The sequence below is a fragment of the Gadus morhua genome, chromosome 23 (genome assembly GCF_902167405.1).
Source record: "Gadus morhua chromosome 23, gadMor3.0, whole genome shotgun sequence".
NCBI classification, from domain to species: Eukaryota; Metazoa; Chordata; class Actinopteri; order Gadiformes; family Gadidae; genus Gadus; species Gadus morhua.
In genome coordinates this window covers 7,278,578-7,299,560 of record NC_044070.1, presented here as the reverse complement: position 1 = coordinate 7,299,560, position 20,983 = coordinate 7,278,578, and the positions used below count along the sequence as shown (strand labels likewise).

General features: G+C 45.9%; 1 protein-coding gene across 1 annotated transcript; it reads right to left on the bottom strand.

Moving 5' to 3' along the window:
- Positions 1 to 2,556: 2,556 nt before the first annotated feature.
- adgrg2a (adhesion G protein-coupled receptor G2a) lies at positions 2,557 to 20,537 on the bottom strand. The gene is made up of 27 exons (XM_030349693.1): positions 19,454 to 20,537; positions 17,864 to 18,189; positions 17,210 to 17,483; positions 15,287 to 15,673; positions 15,005 to 15,049; positions 14,839 to 14,912; positions 13,891 to 14,001; positions 13,397 to 13,434; positions 12,831 to 12,958; positions 12,408 to 12,519; positions 12,020 to 12,078; positions 11,399 to 11,501; positions 9,481 to 10,928; positions 9,183 to 9,295; positions 8,540 to 8,676; positions 8,242 to 8,398; positions 7,652 to 7,807; positions 6,765 to 6,887; positions 6,543 to 6,588; positions 5,994 to 6,097; positions 5,513 to 5,637; positions 4,862 to 5,130; positions 4,465 to 4,564; positions 3,967 to 4,253; positions 3,434 to 3,535; positions 3,181 to 3,300; positions 2,557 to 3,071 (listed from the first exon to the last, which is right to left on the bottom strand). The coding sequence occupies exons 1-27, from the start codon at positions 19,518 to 19,520 to the stop codon at positions 2,986 to 2,988; spliced, it is 5,097 nt and encodes a 1,698-aa protein (XP_030205553.1). The 5' UTR covers positions 19,521 to 20,537; the 3' UTR covers positions 2,557 to 2,985.
- Between the last annotated feature and the right edge of the window lie 446 nt (positions 20,538 to 20,983).

Below are 20,983 nucleotides of genomic sequence, written 5' to 3'. Positions count from 1 at the left end.
GAACCAAGGCCTGTAACAGTTAAAAAAAAACTAAAACGAAACAAGTAGCCTAACCATTGCAAATAATTTAAAAATGCAAATAAAATGGCAGCAAATGGACTATGGATTACGCGTTGTGATCTTCTCTACACGGCCGGGATTACGGCTGCGTCTTGCGGCGGTTAAAATAGCCGACACACTTGGTTGCTGCGGGTCTGCTTTCCCGAACTCACCGTTGTGTTTCAGGACGGAGCATATGTTGCCGCCTAGTAGGCCTACTTGTAGGCCTAGTAGCTACTCTGGTAGCTCGATTTCGCTTGGCATATTTTACATTTCACCTTATGATCTCCTATTTCTTTAAAGTAGGCCTATTTCAATTCTTCGCTGCGCTTTGCTTTAACCGCCATCTCTTAACTTTTTGAATTCTGGCGTGCCTGCACACGGCACGGAACGCGCCACACAGAAATGGATACATTTAATTTGCTTTGTGCCCACGGCATGCGTTAGTGGCGCCGCACAGAAAATTGATACATTTGCTTCAGAAAACTTTGTTTGTTTGTGTGTATGCAAACTCGAGTTTGCCTGTCCACCAACCGAGTTCATTTGTAACGAGCAGTACTCGAGTTATCGATTCCCCACGCCCATCCCTGATTTTTTTTTTAACGGTTGCTTCAACTTCAAAAAATTGCTTCAAAAAATCGTTCATACTCCGCGTACCACTAGAGGGCGCTCGCGTACCACCAGTGGTACGCGTACCACAGATTGAGAACGGCTGCTCTAGACCTCAGGAGAATGCCGGTATCTCCAGTAAGTTCAAAGGCACCACACCGCCCATGGGACTGGCAGATCTTTGATTTGACCTGGATTACATATTGATTGCCAGTAATAACAACGATTTCTTGGTCATTTCTGGAATAAGTAGGGTCAATCCTCAACTAATGAACTTTGCACAGATCTGTACATCTGCTGAATTTTAATCTACACAGAAAATAGATTTTTCTCTCACTCAATTACCATTTCCTTTTAGAGGTTAGCTATATGTCCATCTGTTTAGTTTTTGTTAATAATTTCAATTCAGATTTGTATACATTGCTCTTATTGACACAAGTAGCATTACCCTAGGCAGCGTGAAAGGATACATTTTACAATAAAGTCAGTAGTTGAAGCAAGGCTTATTCTTTCCATAGCAACTCAATAAAATCAAGAACACTCATCTGTGGTATAATTGAATGTGTGAATGAGGTACACTGGTACAATGACCTCTGAAGTGCTTTTGTTCAGGAGTCAAGTTGTCCTTGGACATCACAGGGTCCTCTTTAGGCTTCCTGAGAATGCTTCTGACAGGCATGAGGGCTCTTTTTTTCTATGCCATTCCTATAACGTCATTAGTTATGATACGGGGAAAAAGGTCTTTGATGTAATTATTTCTCCAGAAATGGCAGGTCTGTGTGAATTAATTGATCTACTCAACATGGTCTCCCTGAAAGCCATTTGTGATTGTCAGGGGCATCCTAATAGTTCAAAATGCGTAGCATCACAAACCACGGGAGAATGTACTGACACTTTGCAATATGGGAAAGTAATAAAAAACAAATGGGAATGGAAATCAAGGTTGCTCTGCAACCTTAAAAGCACGTCGTTTCGTACGGCATCCTGACTGAGGACACAATATTAAATGCCTTTCACGTATTTAGAATTGACGTTAAAAATCATACTGACCATCCGACAACATCAAGGGAATCGCCTTTGGTTTTTTAACTGCTGAAGGTAGGACACGACGTGAAGACTTCCTCAATGGTCAACTATATTCAGCGTTTGGGACTTAGGCTACAGGAGGTAAAGCGTCTTCCATTCCGCCACGGTGATAAAGTGACAGATTATTTCTGTTCAAAGCAAAAACAGAAATAAACATCAAAAAGAATACACGAACACCAATACAAGTCTATAAGTAGCCTTACTGCGCAAATCCTGTCAACTTTTTGGTCGCATCGAGATTATTGTGCAATTCTACTGACATCTAGTGGAAGGTATAATAGTCTACCACAAGAAATTCCCAGATTCTAATCAGAACAAATATCACATTTCAATACCATCCCTATAATCCCTGTTCATGCAACCTCTCATAAGTCAAATACATACATCTGACATAATGATTTTAATGCTTGAGTTATGCTAAAAAGGTTTTAAAAAGTCAACAAAACAGGCCTGTGTTAATGTTGAGGATGATTGTACAAATCCAGAATCTAGACTTGACCCTTCAGTGGATGGTTATCAATAGGGAATTATCAGTTTAGAAACAAATATATTCCTACTACACTGCAACATCTATCTATTTATGTTATATGCATTATGTTGATTTATTTTAATGTTATATGGAAGACAAATGTATTCGTAGACTTTTAATTGGAAGCCTTTATTGGCTAATGCCCGCAGCAGCTAACCTCTCAAGCTAACCTTGAGATCGTTAGGGTGGCGGCAGAAGGGCACACTCATTATAATTAGTTATCTCTCTCGGAATAATCTCCGTTGAAGATGAAGATGAATCTAAACTTTAAATGACAATGATTGAAAATCCAATTATTCTGTTTTTTTATTAAACCTCATTCGCTTTTGAACTTCATCAAAATAAATTGAGAATTACAATTATTAATGTTTATATATTCTACACCTTATACAGAAATTAGCTGATTTCGGTTGTCCTTCAGCCAAATAGCAATCTAAGCATGTTGGCACTTCAACATAGTTACTAAACTACCCAAGTCATAAACAGGAAGTAACAGCACGTGTCATAGCTAAAGAAAAGTAATGTTCCTGCTCCGGACCTGCCTACCTCGCCCTGACGCCCTTAAAGTCGCCTTTGAGTAGCTTTCCCTGGGCCTTGAAAGCAACGACCAGCCCTCACTCGCCCTAACTAGCTCTAATTTGATAAGCGTGTGCCCTTTTGTGAGTGACGGTGGACCACCAGCTGGGCCAACGAGGGGCAGGCCGTCGCCCCGGCCTGTCGAGCTACGACAGCGCGGCCATGTTGCGCCGGTGGATCTCGTTGAGCACGACATCACCGTTGTAGCTGTCCGATATACCACTGTCTGAGCCTAGAGCGAGCGAGAGCAAGAGAGAGAGCGAGAGCGAGAGAGAGAGAGTTAGAGACAAAGAGAGGTCAACTCACTGGGAACTATTTTATATAGTAAATGATAGTTTTACCGAAGCTATTTGTCATCTCGCTGCTGAGGGAGGAGCTCCGAGATGCCGGGCTCAGGGCTACGTTTGTTATCACGGCAACGGACTGCTTCTTTGGATTCTGGGTGGCCGTTCGACTCCATTCTACCAGTAAACAGGGCACGTGGTTTGAGTGTATATCAATGTAAAACATATGCGTACACATATATTATGATGAGTGAATTACTATTATTATTATACAATTCACGTCAATAGAACTGAACAGGGAGGGGCCAACCTGAGTTTTCAGCCAATCGCAGGCGCCCACAGCACAGGTAGGTTCTCCACTGTCTACGAACGTTCTCCTTGACGGCACAGTGGAATAAGAAGATGAAGAAACCTAAAAAGGAAGATAAGTTGAATATGGAGAAGCGGTATAGAAAGGGCAGGTAGAGCTATGATAGGATAAGCTAGAGAATGATAAGCTAGGTAACAAATGCTAGCACCTCACCTTGCAGAGAGTTGAATATGGAGGAGAGGTAGAGGAAATGCAGGTGAGCCTAGGCTAAGCTAGGCTAACTAGCATCTCACCTTGCAGAGAGTTGAATATGGAGAAGAGGTAGAGGAAAGGCAGGTGAGCCTTGGCTAAGCTAGGCTAACTAGCATCTCACCTTGCAGAGAGTTGAATATGGAGAAGAGGTAAAGGAAAGGCAGGTGAGCCTTTGCTAGGCTAGGCCAACTAGCATCTCACCTTGCAGAGAGTTGAATATGGAGTAGAGGTAGAGGAAAGGCAGGTGAGCCTTTGCTAAGCTAGGCTAACTAGCATCTCACCTTGCAGAGAGTTGAAGATGGAGAAGAGGTATATGAAGGGCAGGTGCAGCGGCCCCCAGGCGAACAGAGCGAAGCCCCAGGTGAGGCCCAGCAGGAGGATGAGGCCGGCCACGCTGCGCAGGTCCGTCACCAGGCCCCGCCGGGGGCACTGGTGGTGGGGGTTCTGCCGCTTGATGCGGGCCAGCTGGGCGAGCACCACGGTGAACACCACCAGGCACAGGAGGAAGACGACCAGGAAGTACGCCACCACCCCGATGTAGAACGCAATGTTGTTCCGCAACCAGCAGCTAGAGGGCGCATTGATTGAGACACTCTTGATGTTATCTAATCTTTTATATATATAAGAAAATTATATATCAATTTATGCCTGATTTAATTTTATATATTTATTTCAGGCAATTTTGAGACCATTTGATTATAGTCTTCCACGTTATCTGTTGAACCAAGGAGAAAAAATTCAAGCGAAGAAGCGAAAACGAACTTCACAGCTTCACCCACAAGTCATCGGTAGTGCCGTCAGAGTATTTTCCGTAGGTGATCAGGCCGTAGTTGTCTTTGTCCACCGATATGATGACCACTACCACCGTCATAGGAATACCTGCAAACAGAAAGATGGTGGCTTTTCTTTACCATTAAATGTTTTATAGACGCTCCCTAAAAGTTTCTTACAGATAAACGTCATTATGAGAAGGTAAGGGGTTGGGGCATTATGGATGTTTGAACCAGGATATCCACAACACCCCAACCACTGGATTATCCAGCCTCCTTCTTTAATTATATTTATGAATGAGTACAGGAGCACCCGACTATTTTCTAAAGGAAGGTACTGATTGATACACCTCTGGTGCAACATGAACACATGGAGGTGTTAAAGGTAGTGGTTGGGGGGACTCACCCCAGCCCATGAGGGAGAACCTGAGCATGTATCTGCTAAGGTACGGGGTGAACACCCGCACGATGCTCAGGTACATGTGCAGGGCCTCAAGCCCCGCCCACGTGAAGGACGTCAACAGGAAGTAGTGCAGGAAGAAGGCGGTGCTTATGCACAGCCCGGGGGCGGGGTAGAGCGCTAGCCAGCCGTCCAATAGGAAGACGAGGTTGAGGAGGAGGAGGGACAGACAGAGCTGCACCAGGATCTTAGAGGGGATGTCGCGGAGTAACTTCCTGTGATATAAGAAGGGTTATACAATGAACACGAAAAAATGAAAGCACTAATATTATTATTCATTATGACATATTGCATTGGACTTAAAATACACCACAGCTTACATCACTTAGCTTTCTTGTGAAATATATTAATAAATATATATATATATATATATATATATATATATATAATTCCTTTAAAAGGGACTGAGCCGCCTGAAAGAAACATTGACTTTAATTAAAGTCTACACTAATCGAGCAAGCGGCAGTTATTAATAGCTTTCTTTTTAGGCAATATTTAATCAAATGGAACCGAATGATTGAATCAAAGAAAGATACGTCCCCATAACTATGAGAGATAGAGATGACTTAGCGTGGTGTAGCGCGCTGGGAGTCGTACCGGAAGCACATGTAGGTGAGCAGGGTGATGGAGAGAAAGACTGCAGAGACCCCACAGCCGATGTAGGTGATGAAGGTGAGGATCGCCCCGTGCTGACGGTCAGACACACCTCGTCTGGACAGGTCCTGCACACACAAAGACGCACACACACACACACACACGTATTAATACACTAACACATATTTTTATTATATTTATTCAGCAGATGCTCTTGCCAAAAGCGACTTACAGTAAGTGCATTCAATGATGAAGATATAACCTGAAGAGTGCAAAATCATTACATTACATACAAAATCACTAAGTAATCACAAAACATACAAAATGACAGCAATGCAACTGCTTTGATGTGCTACAATATCTACGAGGTGGATGGGTGAACACACACACACGGACACACACACACACACACACACACACACACACACACACACACACACACACACACACACACACACAAACACTTGCACACAAACACACTGACCAGCAGGACAGCGAAGGATGTGAGGTGGTTGCAGCTGCAGGTTGTTTTTCCGTCTGTGACGTTGAGGACGGAGCACCCTTCAGGGCTCCACCCCCCTCGGCCACCTAGACACCGGAATCAAGCGCACCCATAGACGTAATGTTCATAGCCATCACCTCGACACGGGGGACTGAGATGATCACACGCTGTTCATATCAGTCAACCAGACATCACACACTAATCCAAACACTAAACTCACTGTTCACACACACACACACACACACACACACACACACACACACACACACACACACACACACACACACACACACAGTTCAATACCTGTCATCCAAACATCAAAATGAAAAACACACACACACACACACACACACATATACACACTGAACATCATACCTCTCACAAGAACATCAAACGCTTACTGTTGAAGTCCGACTGAAGTCCAAAAATACACATTGAGGGAGACTGTTACACATACACCCACACTCACACACACAGCCAGTCCCCCACACACACACTACTCATACCTGTCAAATAACATGAAAAGCTTACCGTTCAGCCTGAAGTCCCAGAACACGCATTGAGGCAGAGCGTTAGCCTGCAGACAGAGAGGAAAGGACTAACATCAGAAAACAACCTATTCACTACACTATCCTGCCTCCACTTCCTGACCAAAAGGCAGGATACATTTTGTTTTCAAGAAAAAACGCATTCATTAAATGATACAAACCCCTTTTCTGCTGACCGACTTCTCAGTTCTGACATCCTGTTTACCTGTGTGCTGTGAGGGCTGCAGATGCTGAACTGGATGTTCTCTCTGAGGTTACTGATGGACAGGTTGGTGACGCTGGATCCCAGCACCGGGCTGACCAGTGTTCCGTTCCCCAGCGCGACGTCCTGGAGCACACAAATAAAGACATGGTGGCACCCGCTCCGTGTGTGACAGAACCTTTTCATTGTTACTTTTTGCAAAATTTGCGATTCATAGTAGGCTTCATATTTTTTGCACATCTCAAAGAATTTACAGATTCATATTGTTTTAACAGAAAAAAGTACATGGAGTGTAAATGTACTGTGGCTGTATTTTGCTTGGTTTGCTCACTTGCTTTAAAGAAGTCTCAGGTCTATTTGGGACGAGAAAATGAGACTCCATTAGCAGTCTCTAGTTGCAGTTAAAGTACAGCTACAGCTATAGCTATATTTTTTGAGCTTTTACCGAAGTGAGGTTTGGGTGTCAAAAATGAACCAGAATAAGAGAAAAAATCCTTGGATCGAGGTCTATTTGGGACGAGAAAATTGAAAAACATTTCACATCTTTTGTGAGTTTGGGGGGGTGAAGCAGCACCTGCAATAGTTGCTACACCCCCTCCGTTTGGAGGGGGTGTAGCAATACCTGGAATAGTTTAGGGATGGTGTACCTGGAATAGTTTGAGGGGGGTGTAGCAGTAACTGGAATAGTTTAGGGATGGTGTACCTGGAATAGTGTAGGGGTGGTGCAGCTGGATTTTTAGGGGTACTGCAACCTGGAATAGATTAGGGCTGGGGTGCACCTGGAATCATTTTGGGGGTGGAGTACCTGGAATAGCTTGGGGGTGGTGTACCTGGAATAGCTTGGGGGTGGGGAGGTGTACCTGGAATAGTGTGGGGTTGGGGAGGTGTACCTGGAATAGTTTGGGGGTGGTGTAGAAGGTGAACTGCACCCTGGTGGCCAGGGCCCTCTCCGAGGGGGTCAGGGATTCCAGGAGGGAGGAAGGGAGGTACACAGAAGCCAGGTCGACCTCCGACCTCTGGGGAAGGGACCTGTCTGCAGTGCTTACCTGGGGGGAAAAGGTTACACATCTATGAACACACACACGTATTCCAACACACACATCGGGAACTAAATGGTTAATGATTTAGCTGTGTGATGGAGGAGGTTTAAACCTGCACTATGTACGCTACGTTTTCCATTAGCAGTCTGCAGTTGCATTTAAAGTGCAGCTACAGCTATAGCTATTCATTTTTTTAGATTTTACCGCAGTTAAGTTTGGGTGTCAAAAATGGACCAGAATAAGAGACAAATTCCTTGGATCGATTGGCTCTCTTTACTCTTGAGAAACGTTCTAGTTCATATCCATATTATATATATATATATATTCATATACTTTTGAATGGAATGCATAGCTGCATTAGAGGAGTTCCATAGTGCAGGTTTAAGATGAGATGGGACAAGATGTACTTCACTAATCCCAGACAGGACGTGCAGGGTTACCTGAAGGTGAGCAGGGTCGGTGAGGGAGAGGGAGGTCTCGGGGAACCGTGACCCGTCGAGGGGCCGCACAGCCAGAGCCAGGGAGCTGGCCGACAGCACCAGTGTCTCTGCCCCCACCTCCAGCTTCAGAGCCAGCTGGTCCACCGAATGGATTAGCCTGCAGGGGGGCGGGGGGGGCAGGGTCAGTAGGTCTGTGTGTGTGTGTGTGTGTGTGTTGCATGCATGCATGTGCGTGCGTGCGTGTGTGTGTGTGTGTGTGAGAGTGCGTGTTTGAACAGATACATATTACGGTGTATACCTGTTAGTGGAGGAGGAAATGGCCAGGTGGTGTCCCTCCATCAGGTTACTGATGGCACGCACGGCGATGCGCCCCACCACTAGGGGGACACTGGCTCCGTCCAGCAGCCTCTCTAGCCTCCCCACCAACTCCTCCACCTGCACCGCCACGCCACAAACACAACATTGCCATCCGGTGCACTGCCATACAAATACTGTACACTACAATACTGTCTGATACGATAAAACACAATAACTCTACAACAAATGACTGTATTATACAAAACTGTACAATATAATACCATCGTATTCAATACAATATAAGGAGGGTACAACAATCTACAGGGCAGTGCAACTGCATGTGATGGAAAATGTGGGACACAATATGGTGTGTGACACGACGGGATTCGATGCAAAACAGGCTGTCGCCTCGCGTGGGGGGCAACGCCGCCTGTGAACGGGTGTATGAATGGGTGAATGTAAGCCATAAAGACAGACCGGCACGCCGATAGATACTAATTGTTGATAATAACTAACCCCTGTCTGACCTTAGTCTAGAACACACCGTTGAAAAAGGAAGAAACACATGAAGATGGATGGCATGCTCAACTGCTTCGATCAGCCTCTGTTTTCGTAATGCTACGATGTAAATGCTATTTCCTGACCTGGGAGGAGTTGAGTTTGGAGACTTTCTGGGACTGAATCTCCAGCTCCTTTGCTTCCTCCTCTTGACCCCTGGGGTGTTCAGACGTCTCCGTGGCCCCAAGCGATATATTACCTGAGTAATGCAACAAATATCGGCAAAAAGGGACACATAATGATGTGAGAAATACACTTCTTTTTACACTTGGCCACATGGTACCCTGATGCAAACAATTAACATATCTACTACTTACATTTACCTTATAGGTTTAATAATACTTTAATAATCCTTAAAACATAGTTGTTTTAACCTATACTCACCAGTGGTGGAAGCAGACATGTTGCTTTGGTTGGTGATGGTGGTGTCTAATGGTAACGACTCTGTCACCGTTGCTACAGTATGATTGGTCGGTGTTGCTGTCTCTGGAGTGTGTATGCTTTGGTTTTTGCTGTGCTGATCGGATACTGTCATGGATGAGGTTGTGGTCGCTAAAGGGGATTGTACTGGCGGTATGGTGCTGGTGGTGATGATGTCAATGCTGACAACGGATGTGGTGCTAAGGTTTGGCGGGTTTGTGGAGGTCTGGGTCATTGTGACACCAAAGGTCATATTAACTGTTTTGTTTGTGTTTGTTTCAGTCCAGTTGTACGTTTGTGGGTCACGTGCGGCCGTTGTAGTCGGATCGGTTGATGGCGTTTCCCTATCGGTCGCCATGACAACGCTTCGCGTCGTTGTTTCGTTCGGTAATATTGCATTGCTATGATTCGCTGTCCTGCCGTCGAGGGAAGTAGTTGTCGCATCAAGCGTAGTCGCATTGCTTGGCAAAGACGACTCCAAGCTGTGCAGGGTTTGATTGTCCGTAGCAACGATGGTTACCATAGCAACCGGTACAGTACCGTTGCCAGGGATCCCCGTTGTGTTGATGCCGGTCGGCAACACTGTCGTGTTCCAGAGAGTTTGGGTTGCTTTTGTCATGGTCACGGGAAGAGTGTGATTGCCGACGGTTGAAAAGGACTGGGGAGGGGCTGTTGTGTTGAGCCTGACAGGGGCCAACGTTGTTGCATCGTATCGGATAGTGGGGGCCCGACTGACGCTAGGAGCCTCCGTCGTACTGTGTGGCATCGCAGCGTCGGGGACCACCGAGGTGTTCTGGAACGTCCTCGTTGTACCGTCCTTAAGGGCTGTTTTGTTGTCAGGAGTGGTCGTCGTGACAACGGTCACCGTGCTTCCCGTAGTCTGCGCTTTATTTGGAGTTGCTGTTTGAGACGCGTTGTGGGACTGCACCTGGTCCGGACTCGTGGTGGTGCGGAGGTTCGTGAGACTTGAGCTCTCTGGGAGCGATGTGTTTTGTTCTGGGGTCTGATCTGAGAGGGCACTTTGGATCACCTCAGTGTTATAAGATTGTGTTGTGTTGTTTAAGGTCTCAGTCACCGGTGGGGTTGTAAAACTCAAACCAAGTGATGAATTACTACTTAGACTCAGGTTCAGTGGGACTGTTGGTATTGGTGTACTCTGGAGAGATGTATGCTGGGTATTTGCGGTACTAATAGTTTCTGGTGTGGTTGTAACTATGGGTCCAACTGTTGTGGTATTCGTATCTGAAAGTATTTCATACTTCAGAGGAGGAGCCCTTAACTCGGGGAATCCAGTGAAGTTTGTATCACGGAGGAAGGAGGGCAGCAGCATGCTCTGATTGGTCATAGGAGGCATTAGAGGCGGGATGGGACAGCTCTCGGTCAAAATCAGAGCTTGTTTCCTGGAACGGTCACTGTCAACAGGGAGAAACAGAAGTTCACATGTTGTCATACATTTTATGTTACTGGAAATAAAATGTACGACTTTCACCCCAAACAAAAATAAAAGGTCAGAAAATGAACTCCAAATTACCATTATTTGAATGATAGAGAAATAGAGAATTGCTGTTCTCTATTTGTTTTGTGTTCTTAATTAAGATACAAAAATCAATAATGTGTCATTCCTGGATTTTGTGTGTGTGTGTGTGTGTGTGTGTGTGTGTGTGTGTGTGTGTGTGTGTGTGTGTGTGTGTGTGTGTGTGTGTGTGTGTGTGTGTGTGTGGGGGGGGGGGGGGGGGGGGGGGGGGGGGGGATGCAGTATATTTTACCTGGCACTACATCACCATAGTTGTTACTACAGCACCAGTATTAACGTGTCTCAGTGTATCAGCCCATCTGACCACCACTAAACACTAGCTCTGAGTAATGGTTCCACAGCACTCACCAGAGGACAGGGGGCTGTTCTCTGCAGGGGTCCCGACCCCCCATCCACACCTGGCTGGACCCCAGCAGAACCCTGGCAGACAGCCCGGGAGACCCACAACGCACTGGGGACACACAGAGAGAGAGAGAGAGAGAGAGAGAGAGAGAGAGAGAGAGAGAGAGAGAGAGAGAGAGAGAGAGAGAGAGAGAGAGAGAGAGAGAGAGAGAGAGAGAGAGAGAGAGAGAGAGAGAGAGAGAAATAATGTACTACATTACATGTATATATGTACCATTGCACACAATGTATATTTGTGGTAAATTTATATTTACATTTGTTGTCATTTTCACCTTTTATACATCTCTTTTGTATTGTTGAATTGTGAATCCATTGTCATTCTTGTTGTTGAGGACATTATTGAAAACCCATACACATATTGATTAAGAAGTATAGTTATTTCAGCTAGAAAAAAATATTGATAAAAATAATTAATGCAGCAGGACAAAGTTCCCTGTTGGGTATTGTAAAGGCATGAGTGTTGCTGCGTCTGTCGGTTTGGTTCTTAATTCTCCTATTGGTTAACGACAGACTCAGCTCATTGGTTCATAGGTCAGAGAGCTCGGGGAAGGTGGGATTAGAACTCACAGCTGCAGAGGTCTCTCTCAGGCAGAGCAACACGGATAGAGCCAGGTTCTAGTGGAGAGCTGGATAACGCAAACAAACACACGGAGATGCAGACACACAAACACCCACACAGACATGCACGCAGAAGCACACACGACAACCCACAAACACAAAAAATATAAATTTGTATGAGCATTCACTCACACAAATTAAACACAAAGCAATCATATAAGTGCACACACGCGCAAACACACACACACAAACACAAACCCGCTTACATGCAGAAGATAAATATATATATACATACACAGAATTGAATTTTGTTTCCTGGGAAAGTCTGCATTACACTCTGGTTGAACACACACACAGAGACAGACGCACACGCACACATGCCCAGGATGGATCTCACCATGTGTAGTTTGAAGGAGTTTCAGACTGGCAGGCGTCTGCCAGTGAAGAGAAGGGGCTGCACCTTACGAATCCACCGCTGGAGGGCGCTACTTCCCCACACAGTCCACGACCTGGCCAATGATCATTAGTCGAATTGTCAAAAATGTAAGCAAGCACAGGAAAAAAAAAATGTTGAACATAGTTATAGTTCTGCATACATTAGTCCAGTAAGTTAATTAGAAACACTCTTACACTCGTACTTTTATTTAAGCTTTCTTCCTTTTTTGAAGACGTGGTTAACAGAAAACAAAGTGACCAATTGACGTCGATAACGTTAACTAATGGCTATGACTCTAATCAAGTATCGATAACAGTAGGCGATCTCTGACCCTCCAGCTGAATGAATGTAAGATGGATGTAGACAGTTCAAATCCTTCATTACCAACTCTCTCCAAGTGTCCGGCGCTGCAGATCTTCAGATCTTTGCCGAAGCTCATGGTCATCTGGTACTGGATCTCACACACTGGTACTGGTTGACTGAACCGCATCAGCACACTGCAGTCTGCACACCTGCAGACAGTAGGACACAGACAAACACACAGACAGGCACAGAGTCAGATAGGAGGACAGACGGACAGACAGAAGGGCAGACAGACAGGGATTCAGACAGACAGACAGGCAGAGAGACAGATGGGAAGACAGACAGGCAGCCACACAGACAGAGAGGAAGATAGATGGGCAGACACACAGACAGAGAGGAAGACAGATGGGCAGACACACAGACAGAGAGGAAGACAGAAGGGCAGACACACAGACAGAGAGGAAGACAGATGGGCAGACGTACTCATAAGTCGATTAAACTAAAACGGACCCACAATTATGTTAGCGTTTAACGGGAAAAAGAAGCAGTGTACGTTTACACATGAGCACACACACACAAACACACACACACACACACACACACACACACACACACACACACACACGCACACACACAAACTTGCTTACCTTGATCTCTTCTCCTTTTCACAGGATACCTGGAGCTCCTGCAGAAAGAAACCAAGAAATAATGAAATAAAAGATGAAAGAAAGAAAGAAAGTGAAGATAGAAAGAAGCAACACAATGACATAGAACGTTTCTCTGTATGAATGTGCGACTGGTGTGTGTGTGTGTGTGTGTGTGTGTGTGTGTGTGTGTGTGTGTGTGTGTGTGTGTGTGTGTGTGTGTGTGTGTGTGTGTGTGTGTGTGCGTGTGTGTGTCTGTGAGGTGTACGGGGACCTGTGTGTATGTGCGTGCCTGCGTGTGTGTAAGCCATTTCATAATACAATAAGTGATGACAGTAAGAAAATAAATCCAGCGCCTCACTTCACCTCTCTGCTATCCTATACTCCATAACCCACTAGCGTCTTAGCAAACAACAATGCATCTTTGTTGTTTGTTGTTGTTTATTATGAACAGCAAGGCGTGTTTGTGATTGGCACGCGGTGTGACCCGGGCTCACCTGAACGGGACTGTCCCCCTGACAGACGAGGCGCGGGTCCCCCTGGGCAGGGCCCTGGGGGGCCCGTTGGTCGGGGTATGTGCTGCTGCCACACCCGAACACAGCCGAGGCCTGTCGAAGAGACAGTTGGGACGAGAGACACTTACTGCCATGAAGGGGGAAGAGAGCGAGGGGACAGCTGACTGCGTTGGGTTGAAAGGTCTAAGTAGCGATACCACACTCTATGTTTTATTATATTTGAACATACAGTATTGTGTTCATAGGCAGAGTACTGATTACTTGCCACCAGTACAAAGTACTTACAAATCAAACAAAATATCGCACAGGCACACAAAATGTGAACCAAATTATTTAACTCAAAACGATAAAACCTATTTGTAAAGCGTTCTAAATGTTAGTCGCTGACAATCTCTTTAAAGGTAAAAGGAGAGGAAATCAATGGCACTTTGAAGACACAGAGCAGATCTATTTCTGTGTTTACCTTAATAGCATCCCTTCTTCAGTATATATCTGCTCGAAGTCCTTTCCGGATAATTTACTCCATTAACAGTAATGCTGGTTTCAGCAATGAAACAATCCCTTCCTGTGTTCCTGTGTGATTTGTCTTCTTGTATTAAAAGACAGTCTGGGCTTCTAGTAGTAAAACAATGAAACCTAAATGTCTCTTTATTGTTCACGCACTCATATATTATTAACGTAGGAAATAACAAACTATCTCTTGATTAAATTCAATAAAATGTCACTACATTATTTATATGGTTCACTTTGCTACATTACCCAGCACAGAGTAATATTTACACATAACACACTTAAAGGTATGCGGTCATATCCTTAATCCTCAAAGCATGTAGGCCTGCTTGAGCTAGATACCCACTGGGAAGTATCAGCTAAATGGTTACATGGAAATATACTCATATTTTAAGTTTAGAAACACAACTTTGCTCTCACCCAACGGATAACATCTGCCTCGGCACGGCCAGATGTTTCAGCCTCCACACTTATCAGCATCCAATAATGAGCAACTGTGGAGACCAACAGCACGGGAAGTTACATACATTTCTTTACAATCTTGGATCTGAGTTGTCTGATTGGACGAGATGCGTGTCCGCCTTACCGTCGTTGGTACAGAAGGGTGTGATGTCACATTTCACACTTGATCCTATTTAACAATAAACAACAAAAAACACCAAAAGCTATCAATGTTTTCAACTAAATAGTGCCACAATGCAACACAATATAAATATTAATTTGAGATACTGAAGCAAGATTGTTAATTGAAGAAGTTACACTTTAAATATCTTTATATTTCCTGTGCATAAATATTTAAGATATTCAAGAAATGCTGTATATACACACAATTCTTTATTATATTAAATATAGATATCTGACCACTGACCCAGTGGAACAGGAATTGGCGGTGGGATTTGAAAGGATGGCAGAGCTGTGATTGGTGGGGTCGGTTTGTAGCCGGTGATCTGATTGGCAGTGCTGGCATCGCCGAAGGGCGGAGCTTGAGGAACTGGACTGGGTATCAGCATAGTCACGACCCCCTCCACCGTTGCTAGGGAACCCGTGCTCACTGTTGTCGAGGGTGTGACGTTCGTCGAGGTAGCCATGGTAACGGATGGATTCAGGGGGGTGGGCTGTGAAGTATAGTCAGTGGTCTTAAGGACTGACGCCGTGGTTGATGTATCGGATGCCTCGCTTGTATTGGCTGTTGGGTCGATGGGGGGTTGTTGATTGGTCAATGTAGAAGTGACTCCGATGCCTTCCCCCGGTAAGGCTGTGAACATCAGATAGATACCATGGATTAATTTTCAGCTGTTCACACAGCACTGATATCGACAGGGCAGGGAGGTCTAGTTGTTGTTGTGTTCAACCCCCCGGGGAAAGGTTCGGGGTTCGATACCGAATAACCACAATCCACCGGCAAGAATCCTTGAGCTCCATGGCCCAACCCCTATCTGCTCCTCAGTGACATTGGAATACATTCCCTGTAGGTCACTTAGGATGAAAGGGTGTGCCCCATGAATATAAAGGAAACTGTTTGACTGAAAGATACAACCAATTCTCCTTGTTTTATGTTTTAATTGAAAAGTGTGACAAGACATCTCAGTCTTGTCTGCCCTGTATTGCCATAGCAACCTTTGAGCCACATGACGACCCTGTGCCTTGCGACTTATCCTGTGTGTTACTGGTAGCCATGGTAACGACCAGACTGGAGGTGGAAGCAGGAAGGCCTGTGTTTCAGGCCGGTTGGAGGAATGAGTGTGATTCGATATTAAGGAAATTAGTGGGTATTCAGTAGGTATTGTGTTTGATCACATGTAGACACAGCTGCTGTGTAGTCTCTCTCTCTCTCTCTCTCTCTCTCTCTCTCTCTCTCTCTCTCTCTCTCTCTCTCTCTCTCTCTCTCTCTCTCTCTCTCTCTCTCTCTCTCTCTCTCTCTCTCTCTCTCTCTCTCTTTCTCTCTCTCTTCCTCCATTTCCCTCCCCTTCCCTCTCTGACCACGGCATATCTTTTTTCTTTTTTTTCTGGCCTTCTCTGCTCTTGGCCAGTCAGGTCCATCTAGCGGTCCAAGCCCAGCCGGGGAAGAGCCAGCAGCTAGGACCTCTCTCTCTCTCTCTCTCTCTCTCTCTCTCTCTCTCTCTCTCTCTCTCTCTCTCTCTCTCTCTCTCTCTCTCTCTCTCTCTCTCTCTCTCTCTCTCTCTCTCTCTCTCTCCATATATAGGGTGCATTCCTATACACGTTCTATAGCCATTCTGCTTGCCATCGCTTCTTGAATCTGTGGATGTTCTGCTCAATTGTTAAACACAATTGTGATCAAGGGACCAGAAAAGGCAGCTACATCAGGGTATCCTACAAAGGAGGTCCTGTGGAGATCGGTCGACGTCATTACATAGTCTCCTCCTCAAGACGCTGAAGAGGCTCAGACGGCTCTCTTCCTCGAGGTTCCTTTCCTCCTGCAGGGACACTTCCTGCTGCTGCTCCTGGTCCCCAGGCTTTGGACCGCAGCCAGAGACTCTCCTTAGTAATGATACCCTGTTTAATGTACGGCCCGCAGGTGTCACAAGCATGATCTCATACCTCATTGGATACTTCAACATGTTGACGTCCACAATATCCTACAACCACAGGAATTAGTGGTGACACTAATACCATACTAAAAGCGAAACAGGTGTGCTCTTCTTTGGATGTCGACTGATAGGCCGATAGCAACATATGCTTAAATATATATAAAATAACCAAATGAGCCAAAACCGAGATTTCAACGAAGGTTTCTTAAAAAAATATAAAACAACGGCGTTCTCACGCGTACCGAAGCGCTCACCACACGCCAGGCTGTCGTCCCTCTGCCGGGTCCGGCTGCTGGTCACGCCCCAGAGGTCGGAGTCCCAGCCAATCACGGAGCCGTCCTCGCAGAGGGCGTGGTCGTCCAGGTCGGACCACACCCTGAACAGGTACAGCTCGATCCTGCCCAGGGCCCCGTCCCTCTGGGGTCGGTCCCCGGGCCGGCACCCCAGCAGCAGGGAGCCGGAGGGCGTCAGGGCCTTGGCGATGACCGTTCTCTCCGCTACCGGCACCCTGTCCACCTGGGATAGAGAGTGGGGGGGGGGGGGGGGGCAGAATATTGCTGTCTCGTTAGCTTGTATGCTAACGTGGCACCTCGAAGTGGCGGTAGCTAAGTATGTTTGTCATCACAGCGTTTTATAGATTTGATTAGAATGATTGTAATAGAAATGATCAACTTTATTTGTAAAGCAAGAGCAATTGCTTAAAATAGTCCAATTAAGGAAAATCAAATCTTTTGGAAATTTGAAGTTTGGGGGGGGGGGGGGAGAGAGGGGCGGAAGAAATAATGAATCAATAATAAAAAATACAAGTATAGGTTTTCCCGCATGAGTCGTACCCTGCTGCGCGGCTGAAGTGAACGCTTGAACGTGGACAGAAGGGCATCATTAAAAATTCGTACGTGGAGGATGAAGGTGTTGCCGTGCACGTCCCTCCGCAGGCACACCTGCTGCCACTGGCCCGGCGCCAGCGGCCGCGGGAAGCGGTGCCTGACGCCAAGCAGCCAGGCGTACAGCGCGCCGTCGTCCCCCTCCAGGCCCAGCTCCGGGTGCGGAGCGTGCGCCGACCTGTAGGAGAAGGCCACCCAGGCGCCCGGCGACAGCACCCGGACGTCGACGCACACCGTCAGCCGGAGGAGCCGCGGCATGGCGGCCCGGTCCTGGAGGGTCCAGTGGTCCTGGCAGCCGTTCAGCACCGCTTTACTGTCGCCCATGAAGTAGGCATGGACTGTGTGGGGGATACAGAGTGGGGGAACGTAATTTTGATCTTCCGTGGTATAGTGGTTTCACATGGAATAGCGACAGGTGGATTTTCCATCACACCCCTTAAGAGGGGTGTGATGTCGCTATTCTCTCCTTCAAGTAAAATGTAAACCTTTGTGTTTCGTGTGGAGTAATCTGGTTGGTTTTTCTTGACCCCCTGGGGAGCGTCGAGAAGCAAAGGGGTCCATAAGGCACGGCCACGACCTCCCTATTATGACATCCTGGTGAGCTTCAATTCAATAGATTACCATCTAGTTAACAAAGGTTTTTGGTTTATTGGGGGACCGCTGGCCTCGGAAACCTGACAGAAGTGTAACACTGCATGCCTTTAGCCGCGCAGTGGACTTCTCCTTCCGAACCATTAGAGAGACGCAGGGCGAACTCCCATCTGAGGCCTCGGATTATTGTAATGTATGCCTATTCTATTGTTTGTTGATGCATGTTGTGATGTATCGTTGTTTGTACTATTTTCCAAATATATAAAAAAGTATTGTTGGCTTTTTTGCATTTAAATATCTCATCTCTCTTAGACGCAATATCTGATAAAGGTTTTGCCACGATAGGGGTTAATGTTCAACACGTGGTTTATTCAGAGATCAAATGTAAACCAGCCTGCACTCTGGAGGTGGGTCATGAAGCATCCCTCGAGTACTGCCGGTCTATATTAGTGATGGGCGGAATGGTAAATAAGCCACGCCCACAGGTTATAATATACACAGGTAAACTTGTAAGGGTCTGACTTATCTTAATCCAATACAACTGTATATTGTGTTGTGTTGACCACTCTCTGTAGAAGGAGAAGCTATTGAGGACTGTTGTTGGTACTACAAATATGTGGTCCAATGAAGTACTGATATCATGTGGTCTAAATTAAGCGTTAATACATTTATTTACTTAATTTTTAAAGAGAGAGAGAGAGAGAGAGAGAGAGAGAGAGAGAGAGAGAGAGAGAGAGAGAGAGAGAGAGAGAGAGAGAGAGAGAGAGAGAGAGAGAGAGAGAGAGAGAGGGAGCGAGGATGGAACGAATTTATGTGATTAAATTCGAATTGCTGTTTTCTAATGACATTATGCTTCACAGATGGGTGAGGTAAGCAGATGAATTAGGAAATGGCACAGAAATGGTGAAGTGTATATACATTTAGAGTTTTGATTCGGGTCTATAAGTTCATGCTTGGTCAGCGTTAGTCTCTGGGACCAGTAGCCTATTCAACTCTTCATCGGGTTAGTACCTTGAGGAGCCAGCATCCAGACCCAGACGGCGTGGAGCAGGCCGAGGGCCCTCCTCTGGGGGGCCATCCTCTACCTGGAGACACAGGGCCAAAGCCACGACCGGAGAAACCCCTCTACCAGGGACTCAAAGGAGCTTCGAGGAAACTGTGTTTAGATTGGAATTTTGCAATACTGCATTATAGTGCAACGCAGCAGTACAAAGCGCTATACCTGTGGAAGCAAGAAGAAGACATAAAATGAAAAATGCCGCGAGCCACAGAGATACATTTCAGTTGTACCTTTCAGAGTTTTGTTATCACCCATAACTTGACAAAGGTAAAGCAAAAAAAAAAAGGTGTGTTCTAAGATCTTTCTTAAAAATGATAACTTTAGGACGATGCCATTGTTTCTATCCTTAATCTAATAGCTTTTGAAAAGAGTCCAATACAAGAACCAACTGACTCCCACAAGTAGAGTAATTTTGTATGTGAGTGACTGTATGCAGCATGCGTGCCTGTGTGCGTCAGAGTGTTTTGTTTGGGGGGATATCCACACTACAAACACACTGCACTACATCAGGAACACACCTGCAGCTCATCCCGGTGACAACAATATCCCGGCTGACACGCCGGACACTGCGGATGTAAGGCTCAGCCTGGGACTATCATATCTCGCCACTCTTCTTCTGTGGTAAACGGAGAGGATTATCATGTGCTCGCTGTCTCTTTGTCCTGCTGGGAGTCGGCCCTCTGGCCAGAGACAAGCTGCACAGACTGGGTTACCTAACCCACGCCCTGGTAAACATCCGGGATTTACCGTGGGGGCATTTGATTCACAAATTTAGGGCATTTGCAGGAATTATTCCAGCACTTTTGATTGATGACATTGTTAATTATGCTGTTTTACTATTTAGCCGTCGCTGTGTTTCGTATACGGGCTATTGAGGAGCCAGTGTGTTTGGGGGGGGAGATAAGTGCATATTGCTGTCTACAGGTAGAACCCAAGACCTTCCAGATGGGGGGGGAACCACTGCAGAGTCTGTGAGACTCTCGATATTACTCTTCAGATTGCTCGTGTTTTTGGATCTCATGCCACGACTTGGGAGCTACCATAAACATAATAACATTGTCACAGAAGTTATTTATTTGTGGCCGGCAATAAACCAGTTCAAATCCACATACCCCCAAATATCATCCACATAGCATATCCGTAGAACACATCAAAGAATTTGATGGCTTTTGTATTTCCTGGCCTTAACATGCATATTTCTCATCAGGGGGCTACGTATCAAGTATTGAGTTGGATACCTCTGGGGCTGGGGACATGGAGCTGGGAAGGGAGGGGGGGGAGTAGAGAACCTGACCCAGCTGCAGGTGTTCTGCAGGAGCCCCGGGCACTACCACATCCAGACTGCTATTGTAGAGGGAACCCATTCAAAAGGGCAACAATCTAACCTGCTTTATAACCAACGCCGCTGACAGACTAGGATCCATCTTGTTACTTCAGACTATCCAAGTCTACACCATAATATTTAAATAGTAGATATAAAC

Excerpts from the sequence above, each read along its gene's own strand:
- adgrg2a (XM_030349693.1), bottom strand. The coding sequence starts at position 19,520 with ATGGCCCCCCAGAGGAGGGCCCTCGGCCTGCTCCACGCCGTCTGGGTC. Across the intron at positions 5,638-5,993 it reads CATCCTTCGCTGTCCTGCTG|GACCTGTCCAGACGAGGTGT; the intron begins GTCAGTGTGTTT and ends TTGTGTGTGCAG. Across the intron at positions 5,131-5,512 it reads CTCACCTACATGTGCTTCCG|GAAGTTACTCCGCGACATCC; the intron begins GTACGACTCCCA and ends CTTATATCACAG.